The sequence below is a fragment of the Myiozetetes cayanensis genome, unplaced genomic scaffold, assembly GCF_022539395.1.
Source record: "Myiozetetes cayanensis isolate MyiCay16 unplaced genomic scaffold, myiCay2020 scf12, whole genome shotgun sequence".
Classification (NCBI taxonomy): domain Eukaryota; kingdom Metazoa; phylum Chordata; class Aves; order Passeriformes; family Tyrannidae; genus Myiozetetes; species Myiozetetes cayanensis.
The window spans coordinates 21,239,423-21,263,892 of NW_026086826.1; the positions used below are offsets into that span (position 1 = coordinate 21,239,423).

General features: G+C 41.0%; 1 protein-coding gene across 4 annotated transcripts; it reads left to right on the forward strand.

Moving 5' to 3' along the window:
* The first annotated feature begins 148 nt into the window (after positions 1-148).
* Positions 149-22,592, forward strand: DDX59 (DEAD-box helicase 59). 4 transcript variants are annotated; one of them, XM_050307103.1, is made up of 8 exons: positions 149-211; positions 16,761-17,584; positions 18,531-18,698; positions 19,243-19,332; positions 19,688-19,939; positions 20,529-20,681; positions 21,161-21,289; positions 22,122-22,455. In XM_050307103.1, the coding sequence occupies exons 2-8, from the start codon at positions 16,772-16,774 to the stop codon at positions 22,383-22,385; spliced, it is 1,869 nt and encodes a 622-aa protein (XP_050163060.1). In that variant the 5' UTR covers positions 149-211; positions 16,761-16,771; the 3' UTR covers positions 22,386-22,455. The 4 variants fall into 4 exon arrangements, with proteins under 4 accessions (XP_050163060.1, XP_050163056.1, XP_050163058.1 ...); XM_050307099.1 differs by lacking the exon at positions 149-211 and adding an exon at positions 6,539-6,818 and having other exon boundaries at positions 22,122-22,592; XM_050307101.1 differs by lacking the exon at positions 149-211 and adding an exon at positions 15,615-15,740.
* Positions 22,593-24,470: the final 1,878 nt, after the last annotated feature.

Consider the following 24,470-nt stretch of genomic DNA (forward strand, 5'->3'; position numbering starts at 1 on the left):
CGGCGCCCCCGGCCCCGGCCCCGGCCCTGCTCCCGCCCGGCGCTGCCGCTGCGGCTCCGGCTCCACACCCGCGGCTGCCGCACTGGACGGGCGGAGCGCGGCTGCGCATGTGCCGGTGCCGCCACCGCCTCCCCGGCCGGGCGGGCGGGGCGGGCCCGGGGCCGTCCCAGCCCACGGGGCTCCGGCGCCGCGGCGGGCGGGGGCGCGCGAGGTGGGTCCGGGCGCGGGCGGGGCGGCCGCGGGAGCGCGGGCAGGCTCAGACTCGGCCCCGGGCTCGGCCCAGCCCGGCCTTACCCCGGCGGCGGCGGGAGAGGGCGGAGTGTTTCCCGCGGTCAGGGGGCGCCGGCGGTGGGAAAGGGCGGTGTCCCTGGGCCGCTCCGGCGTCGCCGCTCTCCACAGCGGGGCCGGACGGGCCCTCGGCGGTGGCGTCGGGCAAGATGGGGATCAGCCCCGGCGTGTCCCGGGTGTGAGGGGGCTGGGGACCCGCCCGGCTGCGGGCCGGGGGGCGGTGGCCGGAGCACAGAGCGCTGCCAGCCAGGCAGGCGGGCTGAGCATCCCGCCCCGGGGCGTTCGTCCCTCCTATTTTAAATCGCGTCTATAAATAACTTGGCGAATGCTCGGGTAGAAAAATGACAAAGCCTTCAAATGGTTCAGGGCCTGGTCACGTAATCACTGTAATAGCAGGCAGGAGTAGCGATTTGCCCCACAGACCATCTGCTGTCGTGCTCACAAGTAGCTGGGCTGTTGTCGGAAGTACAGAATCATTTTAAAAGGGGCAGCGTGGAGAGAAGTATTAGTCACGGTAGGAGCAGTAACTGGGTGATTACTGACTCAGACAGATTGGATGGGCTGGCTCTGAAGTGCGGGTCTGAGGGTGCGGCCGTGCTGGTGAGGGAAGGCTCGGCACGGGCACCGTGGCATCGGGTGGCCCGCAGCGCCAGCGGGTGGGAAATCTCCGAGTTTTGGCAACAAATAGTTATTGTAGGCTATTGTGTATATAGTTATTGTATATATTGTACAAACGATATGTATATATTGTATGTATAGGCTGGTGCTATGTCCAAGTGTGCCCTCCTTCCCTGCTAGCCTGGATGCTCAAGCAACTCTGTGTTGAGCCAGTTCAAGAAGCTGATCTGGCCAGAAATTAATAATTTCTTTTTGTACTCTCTCCCCCCGCCCCCGCCCTTTTAATCTGGTTGAGCTTTCTTGAATCGCTAAAGGACCACTCCTGACTTACAGTAATTATTAGCTAACTTGCCCCCCTTACCTTATGGTAATTCAGTGAATGTTTTCTCAACCTCTTATAGTGGAGGGCAGCAGCCTGAGGTGGGGTCATTTTGAGGTTTTCTGTAGCTCCCCTGAGTCTGGAAGAGAATATTTAGACACAGTCTTAGCATGACATTTTAAGGTTTCAAATAATATTCTGGCCAGACTGTTATTTCTTCGTGTTTCAATTGGACTGTGAATTGATCTGGACAGAGATTTTTCCATTGCTGTGTGGCTGTGTGCTTCTAGCACTTCATGTGCACAATGAGACAAACATCATGAATATGAAGATGAAGCATAGACATGTATCTATACTTATTAGCAATGAGTAAATGAAAGGGTTGTGGAGGTCAACATTTGAAGAAATTATTGCTGAGTATTTTCCCATATGATTCCTGAGATGGGATTCCCAAACTGTCATGCATACCACTCATAAGTGGTACATAGTAAGCTACAAAACTAGGAGCTGCTGTGGGCAGTATTCAGCAGAAGGGAGGGGAGCAGGAAAGTTGAGAAATCCTTGCTTTAGCAGGCGTAAGACTGAAATTCTCAGATCCTCTGCAGCAGAAATAGTAATAACAATAGCAAATTAACATACAGGTGTGACTTGGGAAAATGTTTTCTATTCAGAAAGTATATGCTTAGCTTTCAACAACTAAAGTGAGAGCTACATTTGCACATTTTCCTGAATTATTTTTTATACATACTTTGGAAATATGTTAGAAACTTAATGTTATTTTGACTACTTTTTTAAACTGATGCTAGAAAACGTTATTAATTCTTCCTGCATACTTAACAACAAACACCTGAAATTTATAAGCTTTACAACCTCAAATATTGTTTCAGAGAATACCTCTCAGAAATGGCAATAGATACAATTATGGATAGGTACATATATAAACATTGCTCCAGTCTAATCTAAAATGCAGACACTGTTGTGGGTGCAGCATTTGTGCCGCTGAAACCCGTTCAGAGTCACAGAACAAAATCTAAAAACGCTGTCTTGTGGTAACTGCAATCAAAGTGGTTTTTCATTTGCTTAGTGCTCTTAGAAGTGCATGCATGAATATAAAATCTAATACATGTAAGTGAAAAAGAAGACATCCCCACTAGTTGCTGGAGTTCTTGTGCCAGTTCTTCTACTTTTGCAGACATGCCAAAGTGTCGTCTTGCTTATTGCATTATCAAAGATATCAACAGCCAACATGGAAAATTATTAAAATTTGCTGTAATTGCTCAGGGTAAATAAACAGGAAAACTGAGTGGGGAGTCATGCCTCTGCTCCTGTTTATCCATCTTAAAATATTTTAAATAGTGATAATCTCTTCTGTACACAATCATTCTCCTGCAGAGTATTTAATACTTTAAAGTTAACTCCTCGTGGAAAGGCAGAGTATTGAAAATTAAAACAATCAACTCACAGATTTTTATTTTTCTACCTTATTTGTCACTTCCTTTCCCCTCCCCCTACCCCAAATTAGAAACCCATTTGACTAGTTTTATCCTGTGATTACGTCATAGGCCCGATTCTTCACTGTCATGTGTCTGGCCATCTATGCAGTGGGTGTACCACGCCTGTAGTCAGCATCAGGCAACAGGAACAAATATGACCATTAAGCTGTGAATAATGGTGTGGATGGTGGTTGTTGCTAATAGTTATAACCTTGGGAGACAGTGGAATGAGTCCTGACTAACAATTTCACACAGTTTTTTTCACTTGGTTTAGGGTTCACTTAGCTTCTGAAGAGGCTGTGTGTAGAGGAGAAGCCCATAGACTAAATTCAGGGTAGTGCTGGATAACAGAATGTTCAAACTGGGATAACATTTCATGCATATTTTCTTCCTTCACAATACTTGACGATAAAGGTAGAGTAAAATGTTTTAAATTAGCAATACCATTACTGTTTTTGCAGTGGCACTGTCTGTAGACAGACTTGGTGCTAGTGAACAGCCAGTTCACCAGGCTGCCTATGAAGGGTAGTAAGAACATTCCCATTTCAGATTAGCTGGAGCTATTAGGGCAAATCCACAAACACAGCAGCTCACAGCAGCTATTCTGCTGGGTAATGCTTCAGTCTCAGTGTTGGAAACAGACTTGAAATAACACCCTGGGCATATTGTCTTTAACTGCTGTTATCAAATTTGCCTAATTAAGATGATCCCATCTGTTTGCCTTAGCTTAGAGGATATCAGTCATGATAGGAATGGTTTTGGCTGAGGGCAGAGATGCACCCTGTGGCCTGTAACCGCTGGCAAAGAGGCAGCATGCACAACTTGATGTGGTGCTGTCAGACTGTCATCATACAGCCCAAGAACCTGTCCTGTCCCAATGTGATCCTTAAGGAACAAGCTTGTTGACTTCAGCAGGTTTACATTGCGTGTGTGAGGTTGGACAGGCAATCTGTAAGTCATTCTGTGAGGTTATTCCAGCCTAAAGATGACTTGTGAAATGAAATTACTGATATTCCAGCCTCTTAAACTTAAGACCTTTTAATAAATATACTTCTTTATATGCAATGGTAAAACTGTAATAGTTAAGAAATTATGTTTTTCAATCACAATCCAGCTGGCTGTAAGCAATCCAGGAGACTCCTGGAGTGTGTAGGGGGACAATTTCCTGGTCCAGGTATTAGGTGAACCAGCCAGAAGAGAAGGATTACTAGACCTGGTGCTCACCAACACAGAGGAGCTCATTAGAGAGGTTAAGATTGGTGGCAACCTGTGTAGTGACCACTCCCTGGTGGAGTTGGTGATCTCAAGGAGCATGATGAGCCTGGTGAGGAGCTAAGTCAGGACCCTGAACTTTGAAAGAGTGAACTTCCAGTTGTTTAAGGAGCTGGTGAATGAGATCCCCTGGGAAGCTGTCCTGAAGGAAAAAGGAGCTGACCAGAGCTGGCAGTTCTTTAAAGCTCTTTTTCTTAGAACTAGATGATCTTTAAGGTTCCATCCGACCCAGGCCATTCTATGAAAATCGAGTGATTGTTTGAATTATTAAACTTCTTTGGCATTATTACTGACATGCATGTGTGTAGTTTCTGCAAGCTAGGGATTTTCTCAGAGCATGATTTTGGAAGGGAGTGTTCTTCCTGTTTCAGGATGATACAAAAGTACAAGAACAGTTACATAATTACTGTCTTTCAAATTCGTATAATAATTTCTAATCAGAAAGTGCTGAGGCATTTAAAAGGAAATAAAATAGTTTACTACCTTTGTAGATTCTAGTAGAGTCATGAGTCAAAGGGAAAATAAAGGTTTGTATGACATTTTACTTGAATTGTCAGTGATTTTTGACACAGTTAAAATTGAAAAAGGAAAAAGGTGGAGTAATACCTACTTTAACTCATTTACTGCTACTGAAATCTGCACAACCAGAAAGCTTCCTGATGAGAATCAAGCGTGGTACCCAACTGTCACTTCTCTTAATACTTGGATGCTACTGGTTTCATTTCCTCAACTTGGCTTTGACCTGATGTAGTGCTGTGAAGGGGGGGAAAAAGTCTTCATCTCCCCCCAGTTCCACTGGGTCACCGATCAGGCAATAGATCTGTGGTCTGTGAGAGGCAAAACCTCTCATCCCTCTCAACACTCAGGGCTGGTTGGTTTGTTTTGACTTTTTCTCTGGTTACTTTGGTGCCTTCTTTTCTCAGATTTTTAAATTTACTTTTAGTTTTTTTAAATTTGCTTTTCACATTGGCTACTTATGTGTTCTTCCCATCTCCTGGAATTGCTCTTGTTCTAGGGGATTTTAGATGAGCTTTTTTCCCACGTGTCCTGTGTAATACTCTCTGATTCCAAGGCTTTCTCCTTCTTGATGCTGTGCTGCTGCCAGGTAGTCTGTGAAGAAAACAAATACCCTGCTATAACTGATATGTTTTACTATAAACTTTGTACAAAAACTAAAATGCCATATTTATTGCCATTATGATAGTTGTCAGATGGTGCTTTATTTGCCCCCAAGTTCAGAGGAAAATGGACATGACTTTAGTTTGCAAATTGTGCAGTCATGTATAAGAAGTTTAAATCAGTTGTTAGGACTTTTTCACCAAGTCTGAATGAGAGTGAATACAAAATTGGGCACTTTTTCGTGCTCTGACTGGCTTTTCTCATGCAGCTTCTACATGTGAAGAAAGATCTGAACATTCATAAAAGCTCATTTGTTTTGAGCATATACATGATTTATTAGCAGAGAGCATAAATAGACTTCAGTTTTCCACATTTTGGCCCTGCTTCCAGTTTTCACTGAAGCTCATGTGTGTCTGAATGAGACCAGCAGTGAGTACTGTGTTTGAACAGTACATTTCTGGTATCATTTCATTGCAGTGAAATTCTTTTTTTTTGGAAGGGGTGGTAGTGAATGTGAATGAGGAGGGGTAAGCCAGGAAATAGAATAGCAGACTACCCAATGAAGGTGGGATTTTTTATGTATGTCTTCTCTGAAACATCATGCTCCAAAATCTCACTGTTTTTTTAAGCAGTTTCCAGTTGCCTTAAATTACTGAGAAATTGTAAGGTTTTGAGGAGTTTTTTTATTTCTTTATGGAGCAGGTGTACATAGCTGGTAACTGTTTAAAAATTAGATGTGGAAAGTGTACATTAAAGATTTTTATTGTAACCATTTATACCTAGTGATCCTTGATGGTGTTGGAGCTTTTGATTATGGTAAGGTTATCACAACCTGAGTGTATAGAACTCTGTCTTTTGGCATAACTTAATTTGTTTATGTTCAAGATAGAAAAATGTATGAGATGTTTAAGCTGTGTGTAGAGCAATTTGATTTAAATACTCCCCAATTTCAATATATATTAGAAACATGGAAAGAGCAACAATTATTTTAATGGTTGCCTTAAACTAAATGTGTGTGTGTGTATATATTTGGCTTCAAGAAGGATTTTTTTTTAAGTTTAGGTTAAGCCTATGTGTTGTTCCCTTTTGAAATTACTGGTGCTACAGACATGATTAAATGGAGGTGTACATATAATTGGCTTTCTGGATTAAAGGTGTCACGCTGTTTATTTGTATTTGAAGAAAAAAACCCGGGTGATTTCTTTCTTCTAGAAAGTTTCAAAAGACAAATTAACTACAAAAGGTTGATTCGTGTCTCTTGTTATTCTGTCCTCACAAGGTATTCGTGCTGTATAATCCACGTGGCTCTGTTAAAGCACAGAGTGTTATCTCTGCTGTCCCACCTGGGCAGGGAGCAGCCCTGGTTCCATTTGTTGGCACAAAGAATAGAAATGGCCAAATTGATTGATTGCATTGCTCTGATTTCATTATTTAAGAGAGCCCAGTGCCACAGAAATATCCTCGTTCCTGCTGGAGAGCAGGTTTCCTGTGTATCAACAGAAGATTAAGAGCCATCTGAATGGAGATGCTGTGTGTCTGTGCATCTGCTGGCTCTTTTAATGATTAAAGAAAGACATGTCGTGCTTCCCAGGGCCAACACCCTCTTGTAACCACTGCCTCCCTTTCTGGCTCCTTGCAGAGCAGACAGTGCCAGTAATGCAGAAGCCTTTTGGATACTTTGCCTTTTTGCTCCAAGTTCCACTGATCTGGTAGGAGCTCTTTGTTCTTACTTGTCTCTTGTCTGGCTACTCGTGTTTTCCTTTTTCAAATTGTATAGTGCAGCAGTGCTCTATTTTTCAAGTATTTACCTTGGTAATGTCAAGGGGAACTGTTCCCCTGCAGCTTTAGTTTACTCTGGAGCTGAGCAGAATGAGAATCTGAGTCTGATGACTTACTCCAATTCATACAAACTCCTCAAGAATGGTAATGTCCTTATATACCCAGCATGATAGCTGAACTGCAAATAATCCCAGGGGAACTGTGGTTTCATAAAATGACTTAGTTTTAATTTGTCTTGAACTGTGAGGTAAGTAGAGATATTCTGGGGAATAAGGTGCTCTAGGAGGGAAAACTCAAGATAATCAAGAAAATGAGCAGAAACCCATTTAAGCTACTCTGTCTTATGTTGTTTTCTGGCCTTTTCCTTCTAGTGTTTCTTTTGAAACAATCTCACCATATCTATTCAGAACAGTTTATAATTTATTGATATTGATAATATTTATGTTTTTATTATCTCCTGTAGTTTTGAATTGCTGGGAGGTTTATTCCTCATAGGTGTAGGGCCTAAGCCACCACTTTTGTCCGCTTGGGAAACTCTTGTAGCCTTTTTGTTTTGTAACACCAGGCTATTACCTGACAGAGAGCTTCCTCAGCTTGGGCTGCAACCTGTTTTGTGCTTGAAATCTAATTTCTATATATCTTGCTAGTTACCACAGATAAGAATATTGCTTTGGCCAGGAACTGTACAAAATGACCTTGTCCTAGTGGGTCATGAACCAAAAAAGAAACGGGTAAACTGAAACTGGACTTTTGCATGGCTCAAAGCTCTGAATCATTTGTTTAAAAACAAAACAAAACAGAATTTCACATGGAAATTCTAGGTTTATATTTTGTGAGAACGGTGTGTTGAACAGCCAGTCTTTTTCACAACCTGGCCTTACACTCAGGTCAGCTGAGTTGTATTAAGAATTAGCACAGATTTATTCCACTGAATTGTTTGGCAGATAGAATCCCATGAGTGCTTCATATGCATTTCATACAGTCTTCCTTAAAAAGAAAATACACATCCCTGGAAGCTTGATCATACAGCACAAAGTCTCCTTTCACACTGCAATACTTCAGACTTAATACCCAAGAGTTAGAAAACATATAAGGATCTGGGATGCAAACTTGCTAACCAGGGGTTTTCTTGCAATAAAGCAACTAAAAAATACACTAAGTGATAAACTGTCTATTTAGTGTAAATTGAATTTATGCCAAAACTTGAAAATGTATTTTAAAACTTGTAATCTAAATTCTTTTGCAGTGGGTATTATCATGATGGATTTTTTTGCAGCCAAGTTACAGATCCCAGAAAAATAAGGTTTGCATGGAAAGTTCTTGGCAGATCTCTCTTGGAACAGCACAAACAACATGACTTAACAAGGAGGCATTCATTATTTCTGTCTTGTTACCCTCTGTTCTTACAGTCACCAGCTGTAAGGTTACTGGCATCTTTGAATCTTCCTAATAAACAGCATGGGGAGCAGTCGTTCAAGGGTGGTAGTGAGAGATATGTTGCATTTTTGAGGCTTGCTTTTGTTTTTTAATAGCTATTGTGCTTTATTGAGCTGAGCTAATGCATTGTCTGCATGTTCTCACGGCAAACAAAGTTTAGAAAAGTAACTAAATTGCAGAAGGACAAATCTGTTGGTTTAACTTGAGTGGTCTGTGAACCTCAAGTATGCAATTAAAAGAAGTGTTTTGCCTTTGGAAATGAAAGCCATCTGGGATATTTTTCTGTTAAAGTCATGGATAAGTGGCCCACATGGTGACCATGTATTTCTATTGCCTTACAATCCTTTTGGAAAGAATTTTAATTGAAGGTGTAATTTTTTGGGGTAAACTAATTCCCAAACCAAACAAACTGGTATCCTCTGTTTTGCTTAGCAGTTACTACAATGCTTTCAGCACGTGACAAAGTTCTGGGCTAGTGAAGTCAGTGCCATCTACAACCCAGTGAAAATCAATATCAGAGCCCGTAGGAAAAAACACCCACAAGGTGTATTTTTGAATTACACTCTTAAGACTGCAATGAATACTCAAAGAGTGACCTTTGAGAACTCAAAAAATCCGTAGGCTGGAGCCCAACAGAAACAGTCACTGAGAGCAGTGGTAAAGGCTGGCCTCAAGGAATCCTGGAGCTGTGTAGCCACCGAGCCCAGCAGTGGTGGAAAGTGCAGGAGCTGGGGGCACCCTCTGCGTGCTGAAGGCTGCCCGTGCCTTCCAGAGGCAACAGGCACAGCTGGCAGTCACTTGTAGAAGGGACACCCCCAGCTTGGCTTCTCCTCTGCCAGCAGCGAGTTGACTTCTTGTAGGTGAAGTTACACCCTTTCCACGCCCTTCCTGTAATAATTTTTGTGTGAGGGAATCAACTAGGAGAATTTAAGATTTCATGCAAAGACAGAAGGGGGATCGAATCTAATGTCTGGAAGCATGAAGGTTAAACCCAGTGGTTAATATTGGAATAGATTTTAACAAGCTGATAAGAAGTCTGGTTTGTAGCAGCTCTCTTGCATGTTTTCCAGGCCTTTCTTAGAGTGTTTTTTGCTGTCAAAACTAGCAATGCTGATAGGAGCTTTACTGGTGGAAAGAGAAATCTATTATCTATTTACTCAAAGGGCTTAGGATATAAATTTTTCCTTCAGTCTGTCACACTAGTGGATTATAACTCTTCTTTTTTCACCCGTCTCCCTGTAATATGAATGCAACGTACCTGTTATATTTATCATACTTTCTGATTAATTAGAAAGGTCTTAATCTCTTAAAAAGTGATATGATTGGAAAGAGAGTTTATTGATGGGCAGGTGGCAATACACATCGGACACAGGTCATCTGGCAAGCTGGAATCTAATGATTCCTGTTGTCTCTTGTGGAATTTCCATTTTTCCTCTCCCATCCTTTTGTCTGAGACCCCAAGGGGGGTGGTGTGGGGGGAGGGTTTAATTTCAGTAAGTGCATGTTGTGTGAGTGTTATCTTACTTTTAGAATAGATGCCAATTTCTCTTGCCTCCAAATGGCCTTATTAACTGGAACACAAATCTAAATGGCAAACTGGTAAGCAGCTTTCCAAATACAATGTTTTATATCCTCTCAGAAAGAAAATGAGATTAACATGAAAGGAGAGAATTTTTAATTTTTAATTCTTAATTCTAATTATGTTATATTTCAAGATTATTTAATCCTGTTAATTTCCACCTGAATTCTCTGGGTTACAGTTTGCTGCTCACTGAAGTCTCTGGAATTTGTCAATTGTCTTTGCAATCTTTCGGTCAAATTCTTATTCTTTAAGTCTCAGAGACCTGATAGAGATATGTAAGTTTGAATATGGTTCTCATACCCTAAAATCATTCCTTTTAACTGCAAAAAGCTGGTCTGTATCTTGCACAAAGAAATTGGTAATTGTATTCGCCGTCATTTTTATAGCTCTGCTAAGGGTATGATGATACTGAATTAGGGAGTCCATCAGTTTTCAAAGTAAATATTATATGCAGTATTTGAGCATATAATCACATACATTAATTATGTTCATAATTTTTTCATGAATTGCCCTATACAGTTATTTCCCTATGGACTAGTGGCATTTAATGCTGGAGCTTCAGGGCAGGACTGCTCTTGTTTGGTTGTTGGGGTGTTTTTTGGAGTTCTTTTTTAAACCAACTCAGTCATATGCTTTAAAAATTCAGATTTAATTAGATTATTTTTTTAAGTCCCAATTTTACCACAGTTTTCTGCAGACACTAATATCGACCAATGTTTCCTTAGAATGTGGCTCTTCAAACAAAGAGAATGCTCAGGAAGCCTGAAAATATTAGTCCAAGCCTTCTTTTACTGATTATTTCCTTTCTAAAACCTTAGGAGTTGCCTGTTTAAATTGAGCAAAATTAGAAAAACTAGGCCTCAGAATAAGTATACTGTGTGCAATAGCTGTACTAAATGAGGCCATTTTGTATGAATATTAGCAGAATTGACTAGTTAATAGTTAGCCACCATTATTTGTTTTTAGATTATCTGGATTTTTCCTGTGTGGTTCCTTTAAAGCTGTAATTCAGAAACCAGTGGTGTCATTGACTCACTGCTTCCTTCAGTCAAAGAACTATTCATTACATATGCTTTGGGTTAGAGCTGCAGTTGACTACCTACCTAAAAATATGCTGAGTGGCTTCAAAATCCCCAAAAATTAAAGAAATAGAAAAATATTTAGTTTCACAGCATCAGGTGGAGCAGACACAGGCACCAACCCCCAAGTAAACATGCTTTGACTTCCATGCCTTCTGAATGGAAAGACATTCTCCCTCACTTTCACCCAAGCAATGGATGTTTTGTTAACTCCAATTACATGTATTGTGGCGCACTTACAAAAACCTAAACAAACCCAGAGAATAATTTTTTTATTCTTTAATTGACATCTTCATAAACTTAATGCTCTTCTTCCATTGTAACGTTATAGAACAACACTAAAGCTCTGTAATTCCTTGGTTTAGAATAAAGTTACACAGGACATATGTTGAAATATTTAAAATAATTAATAGCATAAAGAAAACCCAAAGCTATTCCTCTTGGTGGGATTTTAGACACGTTGTAATTGTCAGATCTGTCACTCCTGGCACTTGCCACTTGAGGGAGTGATGCACGAGGTGCTGGTTGGACTCTAGTTTGAGTCCATTCTCAGTAGTTTTGTGTATACCAGGAGCCCACTCCAAGTGGAAAAAGCAGACATCACATGGTGATATTTTGGCTACAAAGGAGAATCAAAATGCCCTGTACTGAAATTGGTTTGGACAGTTACCCTTTGGGATGTACTCATGTATCGATCAAATCCCTGTGTGGAACTCGAGAAGACCTTTCCTGCCAGACTGGTGGAGAGGTTCCTGGAGGTTGTACTCTGCTGCAGGTCTGAATTGATGGGGTCACTGTTTCTGTGGAGGGCTGAGGTGTGTGGTACAGTCAGGCAGCTCTTGGAAATGCTTGGGACTCTCTTGGAATTAGTGTGCAGAATGCCTGTTTCTTATGGATTTAGTGTGCCTGGGAGTAGAGGGATTTCAGTCTCCTGCTTTAATCCAATCTTATTTTACTGAATTATTTATTATTTGCAAGTGATGGGAAAGGTTGGTTCATGCTTCTAAAGAGTGGCTGTGAGGGGCCAAATATTACAGGGCAAAGGACTTGATTTTAAACTCAGGGCAGGAATCCAAGTTGCAGCATTTGCTTTCTGTCTATTTAATATAGAAACCATGAGTGAATATAGAAAAATCTTCTCAATGTCATTTAAAATAGACCAAAAAGTGGGATACTTGACTATTATTAGTTTGTGCTTGAGTTATTGTTTTCATTATTTCTTTTGACTTTTAATTAATAGATGTTATTTTGATATTCTAACAAAAATTTGCATAGTGTTGAAATAATCTGTGGCTATATATGAGTCCTTGTGTACATGTCGGGTTGTGTGTGTGATGTTCCATTTCTGTAGCTCCTAATGTTTACTTTAGAATTTACTCTGAAGAGACATGTTAATTATATAAGGACTGTATTTGTGCAGGGGTTTCTAATAACAGTACGTGATACTTTCCTGGGCAGCTATTGTACTAGAACACGTACAGCGTAGGCAAGATGAGAATATTGTACATTCTTGGTGTTTTAGCAACTAAATTAAATAACAGTGTGATCATACAAAATACAAATGCTACCTTGCTGCCCTGGAGACCTTAAGATTTTCCATTATTACATTCCCAGATAAATTGTCCAGAATGTAGAAAAATTAATGTTTGTAATTATTCGTGGTTTCCTCACAGGATGTAAACCCACCTTTATTCAGCCAATGCTTGAACTAACTAGTTTTTAGAAGGAAGAATACCAAGACAAAGCCCTTGTAGCATATCTGAGAGCATCTTGTCTGGGACATTTGGTGAACTGTGCAGGTACAAAAATTGGAGTTCAAAAATCTTATTAAAATGTCATTCACCTCAGATCTGATTAGCAGCATCAAGAGCTGAGAGGATGGGAATTAAATTTACCAAGGCTATCTCTTACTCTTACATATTTCATCATTCTGAAAAAAAACAACAGCTAAGTGTCTGAAATAGAATGTTTATGCTTTATTCCAGGAAAAAAAAATTATTTAGTGAGATGGAATATTTGCATTTTGGTGTATGAACTCTATGGAGTATGAGGCATCTTATATCATATTGAATATTGTTGAAATACTGGTCTTTGTTTAGCAAATGATGTTTTGAATTCCAGGAAATGACCTTGTAAAAATGGAAGTAAGAAAAGGAAATTCACTTATGTTAGGGAGGGAAAACGAAGAAAAGAAAGTCAGTGCAAACAAAAGGGAATGACAGAGGCTGAATCAGAGAAAGGTGGGGATTTTAACAGGAATGTATGAAGTGTGGGTGAAAGGTGCCTAAGAGTTTTTTGGTCTAGAAATGCCCACTTAATCTTTCCACAAATTCAATAGTCTCTTCCAATTCTACTAGTTAATTAATAATCCCAGAGAGACCAAACCCCCTTTATTTGCACTGACTTTGTATTGCTGCTGTGGTAGCAATCCAATGCAGAGATTTCCAGGATACTTTTAAGATAGACCATGTTTCACATTTGACTGGACTTGAATGTTATAGAATGCTACAGACGGGCTGCTTGAAAGCCCCCAGCTTTGTGTCTGTGTTTTAACGCCCCTCCTGCTGGTTCCCTGACTTCCCCTCTGGACTGCTATTAAGCAGTGCTTCCAAAGGGGCTGTTAGGATTTATGGATTTTCTCTTTAGTCCGAAATGGTGATGGTTGTAGTCACCAACAAAAGTAATGAGGCAGAAATGGAACTCTGTGTCAATGGGGATGCTTTCAGGCTAATGGGATCAATGTTGGAGGAGAGGGAGGGAGGTAAGGTAAAATCTGGGTTAGGGTATCTAGAGTGCCTGGGAGTACATCGACCCAGAGAACTCCCAGCAGGATATCTTTGCCATGTACCAAATCATTTATGGTCATAGGGTATGCTTTTACTTTGGGAATACTCTGGTCTTCCTGCATGTGCTCAAAACCAGGGCCTGTACAAACACAGCGACACCACCTTTGACAGGTCCTGGTGTTGGAAGGGAGTACCTGGGACATGTTGACTGACCTCCTTGTGGTGATGTGAGTCCTTGAAAAGCGAGAGAGTGGCAGTGACTACCCTGTTCACAATGGCCGAGCAGATAACCATCAGCTTTTCTGAGTGGACACACGTCCAAGCCCTCCTACTCTCTTCCATGAACCTGTGTTTACCTGGGGCAGTGGTCACACCTGGGCTGTCTTGCAAAGGACAGGTTATCTGTAAATCTGAAAGTGTTTTGTGCCTTGCAGTGAAATGTCATAAATTTTTGTGTTCTCGTGCCTTGTGAAGTAGTGTAAATATGCTTATTTATTGTTGAAAGTAATAACTTACTCAACTTGCAGTATGTGAACAGCTATCTCACTGTGCCCTTCCAAGCAGGTTGGGGCACACCCTGGGCATTTCTCTCCCATACCTTGTGGCTCTGTCATGTGCAGCAGGAATGTTTTCCTCACGTGTGCAGATATGTGTGTCTGTAGCATCTGGCAACTCGGGCTGTAACTGTGGGAGTGCTGGACGTGCCCCCCCTGCAGAGCCAGGGGAGCAGCACCCTGTTGCAAAATGTGGAATATGTAAAATTTTCTGAAGGATGTTCTTTGCTGTTTGATCTTTGTGTACTTTCTAGGCTGATCAACAGGAAGGGAGATTTAGTCGGTGAAACACATAGCAGCTAACAAGAAAGCTCTAAGTGATGTTCAGGTGTTAGAAAAACAAATCACTTGTTGGTAGAATTGCCTTGTTAAGGTTTAGGCCTTGACATGCTCCAGTGATCAAAGACCTAAGGGAGGCTAGCAAAGCTTGGGAAGAAGGATGTCCACTGATAGTGGACACAGAGAATGCAGAATTTATGGGCCATAAGGACGTTTGGCAGAACTCCCAAGATAAGCAAGAAACTAATAAAGACAACTCAGCAATTGTGCTGAATCTGCTCCGAATGGTTAAATGGTTAATTCTGGCAGGGGCAGATAGTGACCACTGACCCAAGAAGAGAAAGACTGGGCATGTGGACTAATTGGCATAAGAAATGCGGGAATCATTAACCAATAGAATACTAATTAATAAGAGAACAATGTAACTTGTAGTAAATGAGCACTAATTCCTTTGTTTGCTAAAATTAATTAGTAAGAAGTTCTGATAGTTGGTGTGCTCGATTTGCGGAATAACACCGAGCACTCAGGCTTGCGCGACTCTGAAACAATCAATCAACGTGTTTCTCCAGTTTGTGATTATTGGGCTTGTTTTACACTGGCTGACGAATCCGATTTTGGCGGGCAAAACCCGCGCCTTCGGGCCCCAATCCAAGCCGAGCTTGGCAGCTCCGGCACAGGTTTGCCCCTCCCCGTCCGAGCACGGAGGCTCCCGGGAGCGGGGAAGCGGGAACCGTGAAGCGGGGAGCGGCAGCCGGGGACCCGCCCGCCTCCCGCCCCTCCGCGCCTCAGGCTGTGGGCGGGAGCGGCCCCGCGCGGCCGCCGCCATTTTGTGCGGGAGGCGGCGCGGCCCCGCGGGCGGCAGCGGTGCGTGGGGAGAGGCCGGGACCGGGGCCGGGCTCCGCCTGCAGCGCCAGGGCGCGGGCAGGGCGAGGGGGCGGCGGTCGGGCAGAAAGGGCTGCGCGCCGCGTCCGTGTTCTCCCGCGGGGTGCGTGGCCCTTGCCGGAGAGCGGGGCTGGAGCAGGAGGGGAGAGGCTGGCCGGGGTCCCCGCGGGTCCCTCCTGAGCAGCCCGTCCGTCAGCCCGGCGCTCTGCGTGAGCGCTCCCCTTGCCTGGGAGCCTGCTGAGCTTGCAAAGAGGTTTGTTGTGGGAAATTCTCATTAGGCTCCAAAAATTAAGTGGTGAGATTTGGCTTCTGGTCCGATAGCGAGGGGAGCAGCGTTCGCCCAGCCCCGGGGTCTGCCCGCCGAGCTCCGGGCCGGGCCCGCTGCCTCGGGCTCCGCACGGCTCCGAGTTACACAGAGACACAGCTGTAAACAGAGATAGCTTTGTGGGGGTTTAGAAAACTGATGTAAGAAGTAGTTCGCAGAGCCTGGTATACACAGTACCGTTTATTCAGAATAAAATTGTCCGGTTTTGTGTACTTTATGTACTGTTTGTACAATAGCAAATGATTGGTGAGAATATCTGATGCTTTCAGAGTCAACTGCTGAAAGTGTCAGAATATAAAAGTTATGGATAGTTATGGACACTTAATTTGGCTTCCTTATATTACAGTAAAGATTTTGCAAATTAATCATGTAGGTCTTTGGTCTTTTTTGGACACCTTGAACAAACAGAGCTGGACTCTAAACATCTTAAAAATCGTAAAACCTTTTAAATTTGAGTGGACTTTGAAAAGGATAATAAAAAGAGCGGTCTTGAGTGGGTCCTATACTGAGTTAGACATATTTTCCAAAATTTACAAATTTTTTTTTATTTTTATATATAGTTTAGAAGAATGCTTGTTTCCATAGTTTCATCTGAGAAACAGCTAAATTGTCCAAGGATTTAAATATGACTGACTCTCAAAATGGATAAATTTCCATGCAGTGAAAACCAAAGTTTTTACTTGTCTGCAAAGGTCTAATAGTGAAAACTACCTGTAGATGGATCTCTATTGTTCCATGCTTCCACTGTTATGTTGAAATACTACTTGACATTGCATGAACATTGTAAGACCAAGATAATTTTTAAATAAGGTAGTTTCTAGATATTTTCAGGGTTTGAGAGTTGGTTCCTGGGTTTGGAAATAGTTGCTAGACTTTTCTTTGTGGTAACAGTAAAATGTACCTTTCTCAATAACACTAGTTTCTAACAACTAACCCTTTTCTTTCTAGTGTACTGAAGCATGTTTTTACCAAGATCTGTTAAAGTCAAGAGAACTGCTGATGAGGACAAAAGTTGTACAACTAAGAAAAATAAACTGTCTTCTGGAGGACCTTTGCTAGAGGACAGCACTGAATCCCAAGACTGTAAGTCAGTTAGAACAGAAACTCCTGCTTCAACGTGCAGTTTGAATGACATTGTACAAGAACACACAGAACCTGTAGCTGGAGACCACGGTGCTGCTAATACAACATTGGGAAAGGACAGCCAAAACACTGGTGGAGACAGCTCTTTGGAGGAACCCATAAAATCCTTCAGCAAATCCCAGCGCTGGGCAGAACCCGGAGAACCTGTGTGTGTGGTGTGTGGCCGCTATGGAGAGTATATCTGCGATGAAACGGATCAAGATGTTTGTAGTTTGGAATGTAAAGCCAAACACCTTCTACAAACTCAAGCAAAGGAAAAACAGCTGACGTCTGATCAACTCACAGACTCTCAATCAGAAGCTCACCTGCCTAATGCACCTTATTTCTACAAAGATCATTCCTTTATTTTAGGTTTGCGAGATGAGCAGGTTGAGAACCTGAAGCTGCAGCTGGGTATTGCTGTCCAGGGCCAGCAGGTTCCAAGACCTATTGTAGAGTTTGAACACTGCGGTTTCCCTGAAACTTTAAACCGTAATTTGAAGAACTCTGGCTATGAAGTCCCAACTCCCATCCAAATGCAAATGATCCCTGTTGGACTGATGGGGAGGGATATTGTAGCTAGTGCAGACACAGGCTCTGGAAAAACAGCAGCCTTCCTACTCCCTGTTATTATGAAGGTTTTGAATGAGGTAATGGAACTTTGTATGTTTTGAGAGTGTGGTTTGCAGCTTTGTCACTTGGATTCCCAACGTAAAGGAGAATGTGACAGTGGTGGTTTTAATTAGCATTCAGTGATTTATTTTGCTTTTGATCGATGGAGCGTTGGTTCTCGGAGGGGGGGGTGGATTGCTGATTAATTTTAATGATTTTGAATGTTTTTCCACTTTGGTCAGGAGATAAAGCAGCTATTAATATTACCTCCTTTTTAGGAAAGGTAATTAAATTCTGTGGTATACTTCCTAAGTGAAAATAATTCCATCCCTCTGCAAGAAGTTGTTCCTCTATCTTGATATGTCAGAAGGCTGAAAGAGATTTGTTGGCATTTGTATAATTTCACAGAGTAATTTCTCTTGTAATATGCTTGGTTGACCATCAAATAACTACAGACTTTGGGGTAATATAATTTCTGAAATCCTCTCGCTATGCAATCACCCCTTTGATTCTGTGGGGAAAAAGCAATTAAGAAAGTTTTTGCTTCATAGGGACATGAACACATGACACGAAGTAATGGCAAATAGTAATGGCAAATAGAGAATTATTTAAGTAACTCTTTCAGTCTCTAAAGTACTCTAGTATTAGTTTTAAGAATAAAAGCATTATGTAAGAAGAGGTATATTACAGTTCAGTACTTCCTCTGTCTGATTATCATTAAAGTCTGCAAGACAGTTGTGTGTTTATAACGACATGCACAAATTTGGAGTGTCAATGAATAATACTTCTGTACGTGATCTTTCCCATTCTTCATCTTCAGGGCACTGAACAAGTTAATGTATACGTCAAGAAGTAATTTTATTTTGCTTAAAATAATTTTTGTTTTTAACGTAAAAAATCATGTTGGGAAATTTAATTTTGAAAGCTTTTTTTCTAAATAATAGGGCATTCCCATGTTGATTCGATTTCTCCCCCTCTTTCTAGACAGAAACCCCATCTGCCCTTATTTTGGCACCAACAAGGGAGTTGGCAATTCAGATAGAGAGACAAGCTAAGGAGCTGATGGCTGGTTTACCAAACATGAGAACAGTTCTCCTGGTGGGAGGTTTGCCACTGCCTCCACAGCTTCACCGGCTCAAGCAAAGTGTTAAGGTGAGGACTTGGAGTGGGGAGTTACATTTTCATGCCATTCACACAAAACAAAAATGTTACTGTTGACATGGATGAGCACACAAGGATAGGTTTTTTTCTAAGTCTGAGCTACTCAACTGTTTGCTATCTTTTGAAAATTTTACAGTAATACAATTTTTAAAAGCATTTTGACCTCTGACTAAACATATATTTTTTGTTTGTTTGTTTTAAAAGGTTTCACGGGTGATATTGCTGCTTTCAAAGACTGAAATACACCGTTTTATTAGACAAGGAGTTGTAATTTACAGCAAAAAATAGTGGTTTTTTCATGCAGATTGTATTGGTTGTAATTTAGACACGTCCATTTGAATTCTGAAAGGTCCATTTCCTTTTGAGCCTCTATAGTTTATTGAGTTATCTTTATAGTTTTAAGACTTATTTGAATGCAAGTAATTTCACTAATTATAGCCCTTGTTATCTCTATGCTGTAACTTGATAGTTTTTCTAGGAAAGTCTTCTGTTGTTTCGTGGAATTTCTAACTCCTGGGTTATTTTTTTTTTATAGGTTATAATAGCAACACCTGGAAGACTTCTTGAGATTTTAAAGCAGAGTTCTGTTCAACTGCATGGCATAAAAATTGTAGTGGTGGATGAAGTAAGTTTTTATTTATCAGAGTTGTATTTCCTTGAAGAGCCAGTGTTGAGTGGCTGGTCTAACTGATTAAACATGCAGAGTGTTTGTTATAAAGATACAATCCATTTCTTAAGAGAGAATTTTATTTTTTTAATACAATTTGAAATGTGTTTGAACAACTCCTATTGTCTATAAAAGACTTAGATACCTGGCAGAGTAGCACTGTTAGACCAGTGTGAACCATTTGTTTTTAATTTTCTCACCTTCTGACTGTAAATACTCCTTTATCATACACATTATGATTCTTCTGTCAATTCAAGTTCAGGGTCCTGCTCTTCATGGAAAAATCTGGTACAAATGAATATTTTTCACTTAGGTGGATACCATGTTAAAAATGGGTTTCCAGCAGCAAGTGTTGGATATTTTGGAAGACATCTCTCACGATCATCAAACCATACTGGTGTCAGCCACGATTCCAGTGGGCATTGAACACTTGGCAAATCAGCTTCTGCACAATTTTGTAAGAATAACAATTGGAGAAAAGAATCTGCCGTGTTCCAATGTTCGCCAAATTATCTTGTGGGTAGAAGAACCATCTAAAAAGAAAAAGCTGTTTGAAATACTAAATGTAAGTCTAATGTTTTTCTCATAAGAACAGTTTATAAAAATACTCGTGTCTTTACACATCTCTGTCAGGTTCTCTTCTTTAGTTCTCATCTGTATGCAGTGAAGAGGTGGAGTGAGGTGAAGCATGTAACTGCACTTACCTCAGTAGTTCTGCAGTGTGAGAGTTCTAATGGCAGTGTCAGGGATTACTGCACTGCCATCACTCCCATGTATTTCTGTGAAGAAATGGGGCTGATTTTGGATGTTTGACTGAGGTTATCCAAGAAGTAAATAAGAATCTTTAACTGAATCTCAGAACTTAAAGAAATTCAGAATTACTTGAAAACTTCTGACTTGTAAAAAATTCATGTGTTGATATAAAATTGGGTTTTAAGTCTACAAGTCATTATATGTTTATAATGTAAAGCTTTGTAAAGCTTCATGGCTGGATATCTTGTTCTTATCTAAAGTCTAGAAACATTTGTTCATCTGAAAGCCTTGTTAATGTTGGAGATACTGAGCAGAAGAAATTGAAGCCATCCATGCTGATGATGGGCAGCCAGTGGTTGCCAATGGTAATACCTTTTTATATAAACTGTTTAATTTTGCAGGATGAGAAGCTCTTCAAGCCTCCAGTGTTGGTGTTTGTGGACTGTAAACTAGGAGCAGATCTCCTGAGTGATGCTGTTCATAAGATTACAGGATTGCAGTGCACAGCTATGCATTCTGAAAAGTCTCAGGTGGAAAGAACAGACATATTACAGGTTTGTGCCTCCTAAAGTTACGGGAGTTTTGATAGATTTTTAAAAGGGCCTTTTTTTAAGGTGGCTTCACTTGAATGACTGAAGTCATAATTGACTGCTTCTCTGCAGTAATACCTGGGGTACTGCTGGGGCAGACAGATGGGACCAAGCAAAACTAAAGATAATAATGCCATTTTAAGTGTAGATAAATACTAGAGACTATTTCCTAGGTTATCTACTTTGAAATGGAAATTTAAATATGCATTATTTTCAACTGATTATTTTTTAGAATTAAAATTGTGGCTTTGATCTCTCTTGAATTATCTCTGTGAATTATATTCCTGTTTAAATCAAGAATACAGGGGAGCCATCCTCTCTTGTGCAATAGAATAATCCCACTCGATATGTTCTTACAAACTAGCCCTTAGCCTATGCTTGGAGAGGTTCAAAATACAAATGAGCTAAAAAGAACTAATTTTTCTTTGTTCCTCCCTTGCCAGGGATTACTTCAAGAGAAGTATGAAGTTATAGTAAGTACTGGAGTCCTTGGACGAGGGCTTGACCTTGTCAATGTCAAACTGGTAGTGAATTTTGATATGCCTTCAAGTATGGATGAATACGTACATCAGGTAAATAAATAAATTGCTAAAGCCTTATTTGAAAAGTATATCAAAGTACAACATCCACCTGTGGAAATTCAAATTTAAATGTAAACAGAAAGATTATTTTCCTCTTTAGAATATTGATTTTTATAGGAAGGAAAGAAAGGTGCTGGATATCTCTTCTATATGTTTTTTATGTAAATTATTAAAATCTAGAGCACTGCTCTTGTCTCTCCTATATAAGTTACAATAACCTAGAAGAGTGTTTTCATGTCAATTATTTTTGCAGTATTATTCTTCCTGTTTTGTACTCTGTTGTATAATTTTGTGTCTGTAGAAAGCAAAGTTTGCCATTTTTACTATCTATGTGAAGAAAGGCCAGATAATCCCTCTGTCTGCTGCAGTTCATCTGCAGTGTGGGATATGCATGAAATAGTCAGGGAACCAGTCATGAACTTCATTGGCAAATAAGTTACTAGCACATGGAAAGTAAAGGGCATTTTTGTGCTTGATGCATGTATGTGACATCTCTGTAATAAAGATTTTTTTTTTTTTAAAACATTTTGTTTGGATCAGATCTACTGTAAGCTTTTGCCCGCAGGCTGTGTCACACGTCTCAGTATCAATAGTGCACTTCTGGTATGTCCCATCAGCGAGTCATAACTTTAGATGCATTTCAGCTAAAGCTTCAGATCTACATATCCTGACTTCAGGAGGTGTTTTGTAAGCAGCTTTGTGCTAGAGATTTGGCCCTGTCACTTAGGTTACTTGCTGTTTTATAACAGAAAGTAAACTTTAGGGCTATTTGAAGGACTTCCATTTAGTATTGATAACTTACAATTAATTTACGCTTTTTCAGGTTGGAAGAGCAGGAAGGTTGGGTCACAGTGGAACTGCAATTACTTTTATCAATAACAACAGCAAAAAACTCTTCTGGGACGTCGTGAAAAGAGTAAAACCTACAGGCACCATTCTTCCCCCACAGCTGCTTAATTCCCCATATCTGCATGACCAAAGAAGAAGGGAACAACAGAGACTTAAACAATTACAGAATAGCCTTGTAACAGGAGATAATATTATGGACATTATTAGAAAACATGACAAAAATAATTCTCAGAGGTAATAAAGATAGAGGTAATAAAGATATATTTATAGTTATGTAATTACAATAAAACTATGATTAAAAATAAACATGAAATTGTGCTTTGTGTATTGCGGTTTTTAAAGAAGTTTGACAGATTTTTAAGGAGACTCATTTTTATCTTTATTTTGAAGTACAGGCTGTGTGTTTGAATTACAGTAGTGCCTAGTAAAAATACTCTGTAACCCTGCTCTAACCAGTAATCTTTGGTCTTGCTTGCAGCATGAACTGAGACGATACCTTTTATTTTGTTTCAGTATTTCTGCATAATAGTTTCAGACTTTTTGTGAGACACACTCTTCTGGTAATTCTTATGTCATTATATTGAGACAAAATCTTTGCAAAGGACGCCCTTTAAACTGTTAAAAATTGGTGACAGATTAATCTCTGAAAAATCTCTTCCTGTTAGCTTACATAAAATCTTCCGCTAGGAACATTTCTCCAAATTCCCAGTATGCCCTCTGGGGGTTTCTTAGGAACATATGCAAGTTTTGTTTGTAAAGAATACTGATAGTTTAGTTTCTCCTTTAGTGCCTGTGGACCAGTGAGGTGTTCTACTCAAGCACTTTGCAATAGACAGTACTTGGTTATTAGTGGAGCTTCATTGTAGAGATGTAGGATAAACCACATAAATAAGAAATTAGTGTTCTTTAATGAAACACAGTTAATATATAAAGGGTCATATTATTTGAGCACAGCTTGCCATGCTCTGACATCAGATGCTGTTTCATTTTTTTGAGAAGTGAGGTCAAAACTGTATTGAGGTAGTGTTGTATGATTTCCCATCTGAAGTCTGAGATAGGTCATAATCGAAACTTCCTTTTTTTTTTTCCCTTTCCAACTAAGGCTTGAGAAGTTAGTTTCATCAGACCTTTTGTGGTGCTGTGATGCATCATCCCTTTTTGGCAGACTGAGATGTCACAGGTAGTTAGGCATTAGCCCTATGCATTGTATGTCTGTTCTTTGGCCAAAGACAGCAATGGGATAAATTGACTTTGGTGCCAAAACAGCTTAGTGGCTTACTGTTGTTTTTAATTTCCCCAACTAGAAATGAAAACAGTGGGTTTTACATCCTGCAGGACAGATGTCATGAGTGTGGCACCCTGTTGTAAATGTGAGGAGACAGAGGGATGGGTGTTGTTGAATATGGGTGTTCGATGCCAATCTTGAATTGTAGACACAAGCTCCAATGAGAGTTGGGGTCTGTCCAAAGACACATTATGAGTGTTGAATTCCTTTGACACAGTTTGCAACATTTTTTCCCCTTCACCATAGTTCACCACAATGTGTACAACTGTTGTCATGCTTTTAGTGTTACTTTTAATTTGGCATCGTCTCAAAACAACGTCTCCTTTAGAGATGGAATTAGTTGATTTTTCTCTCTTGTTTGAAATAACCCACTCCTGCCCATAGACTGTTTTTGTGTAATGCTGCTACAGCCAAACTTAGCTCCGGCATGCACATGTTTAGCAGTGCACACACTCTCTACCCGTGGGCACCCTGCCCTGCACAAATTCTGTAATTTCCTTTTGTCAGTCATAAGATCCAGCAATAGTTCTACATTATGTTTGCCCCAGCAACAAAACGCGAGTGCAGGTTCTGTAACAGTGAAATTGTAGCAGCAACCCGGTTCTGCTATCTTTCATTCTTACTGGGTTTAGATAGTTTAGTTTAACACCTTTTAATTTCAGTGGATCTTTCATGGCCTGATCCATTGTTTGCTGAGCACCCTGTTTTCATTTCTCCCCTTGGTATTGCTCGGAGTGCCAACGCTGTGTAAGTGTCCCGGCCGTTAGGAGTTGTTGTAGTTCCTTTCCCACCCATTTTCTCCCGTTTTTCCACGCATCCCTCGGGTCTATCCGAGGCAGCGAGCTGTGACTGCGCTCGCGGGGGCGCCCCCTGGCGGCGCGGGGGTGGGCGTGCGGCGCGGGGCGGTGCCCTGCGCAGCCAATGGCGCGCGCCCGGCGCGTTCAAACGGGGCGGGGGCGGCTCGGCGGTTGTGGCGGCGCCGCGCGAAGGTGAGGGCCGGGCAGGGCCGGGCCGGGCGGGATGGGGCGGAAAGGCTGG

Bases quoted from the DNA above. Each gene is read 5' to 3' on its own strand.
- DDX59 (XM_050307103.1), top strand. From the start codon at position 16,772: ATGTTTTTACCAAGATCTGTTAAAGTCAAGAGAACTGCTGATGAGGAC. The intron at 18,699-19,242 runs GTGAGGACTTGG...TTTTTTTTATAG, and splicing joins GGCTCAAGCAAAGTGTTAAG to GTTATAATAGCAACACCTGG. The intron at 21,290-22,121 runs GTAAATAAATAA...ACGCTTTTTCAG, and splicing joins TGGATGAATACGTACATCAG to GTTGGAAGAGCAGGAAGGTT.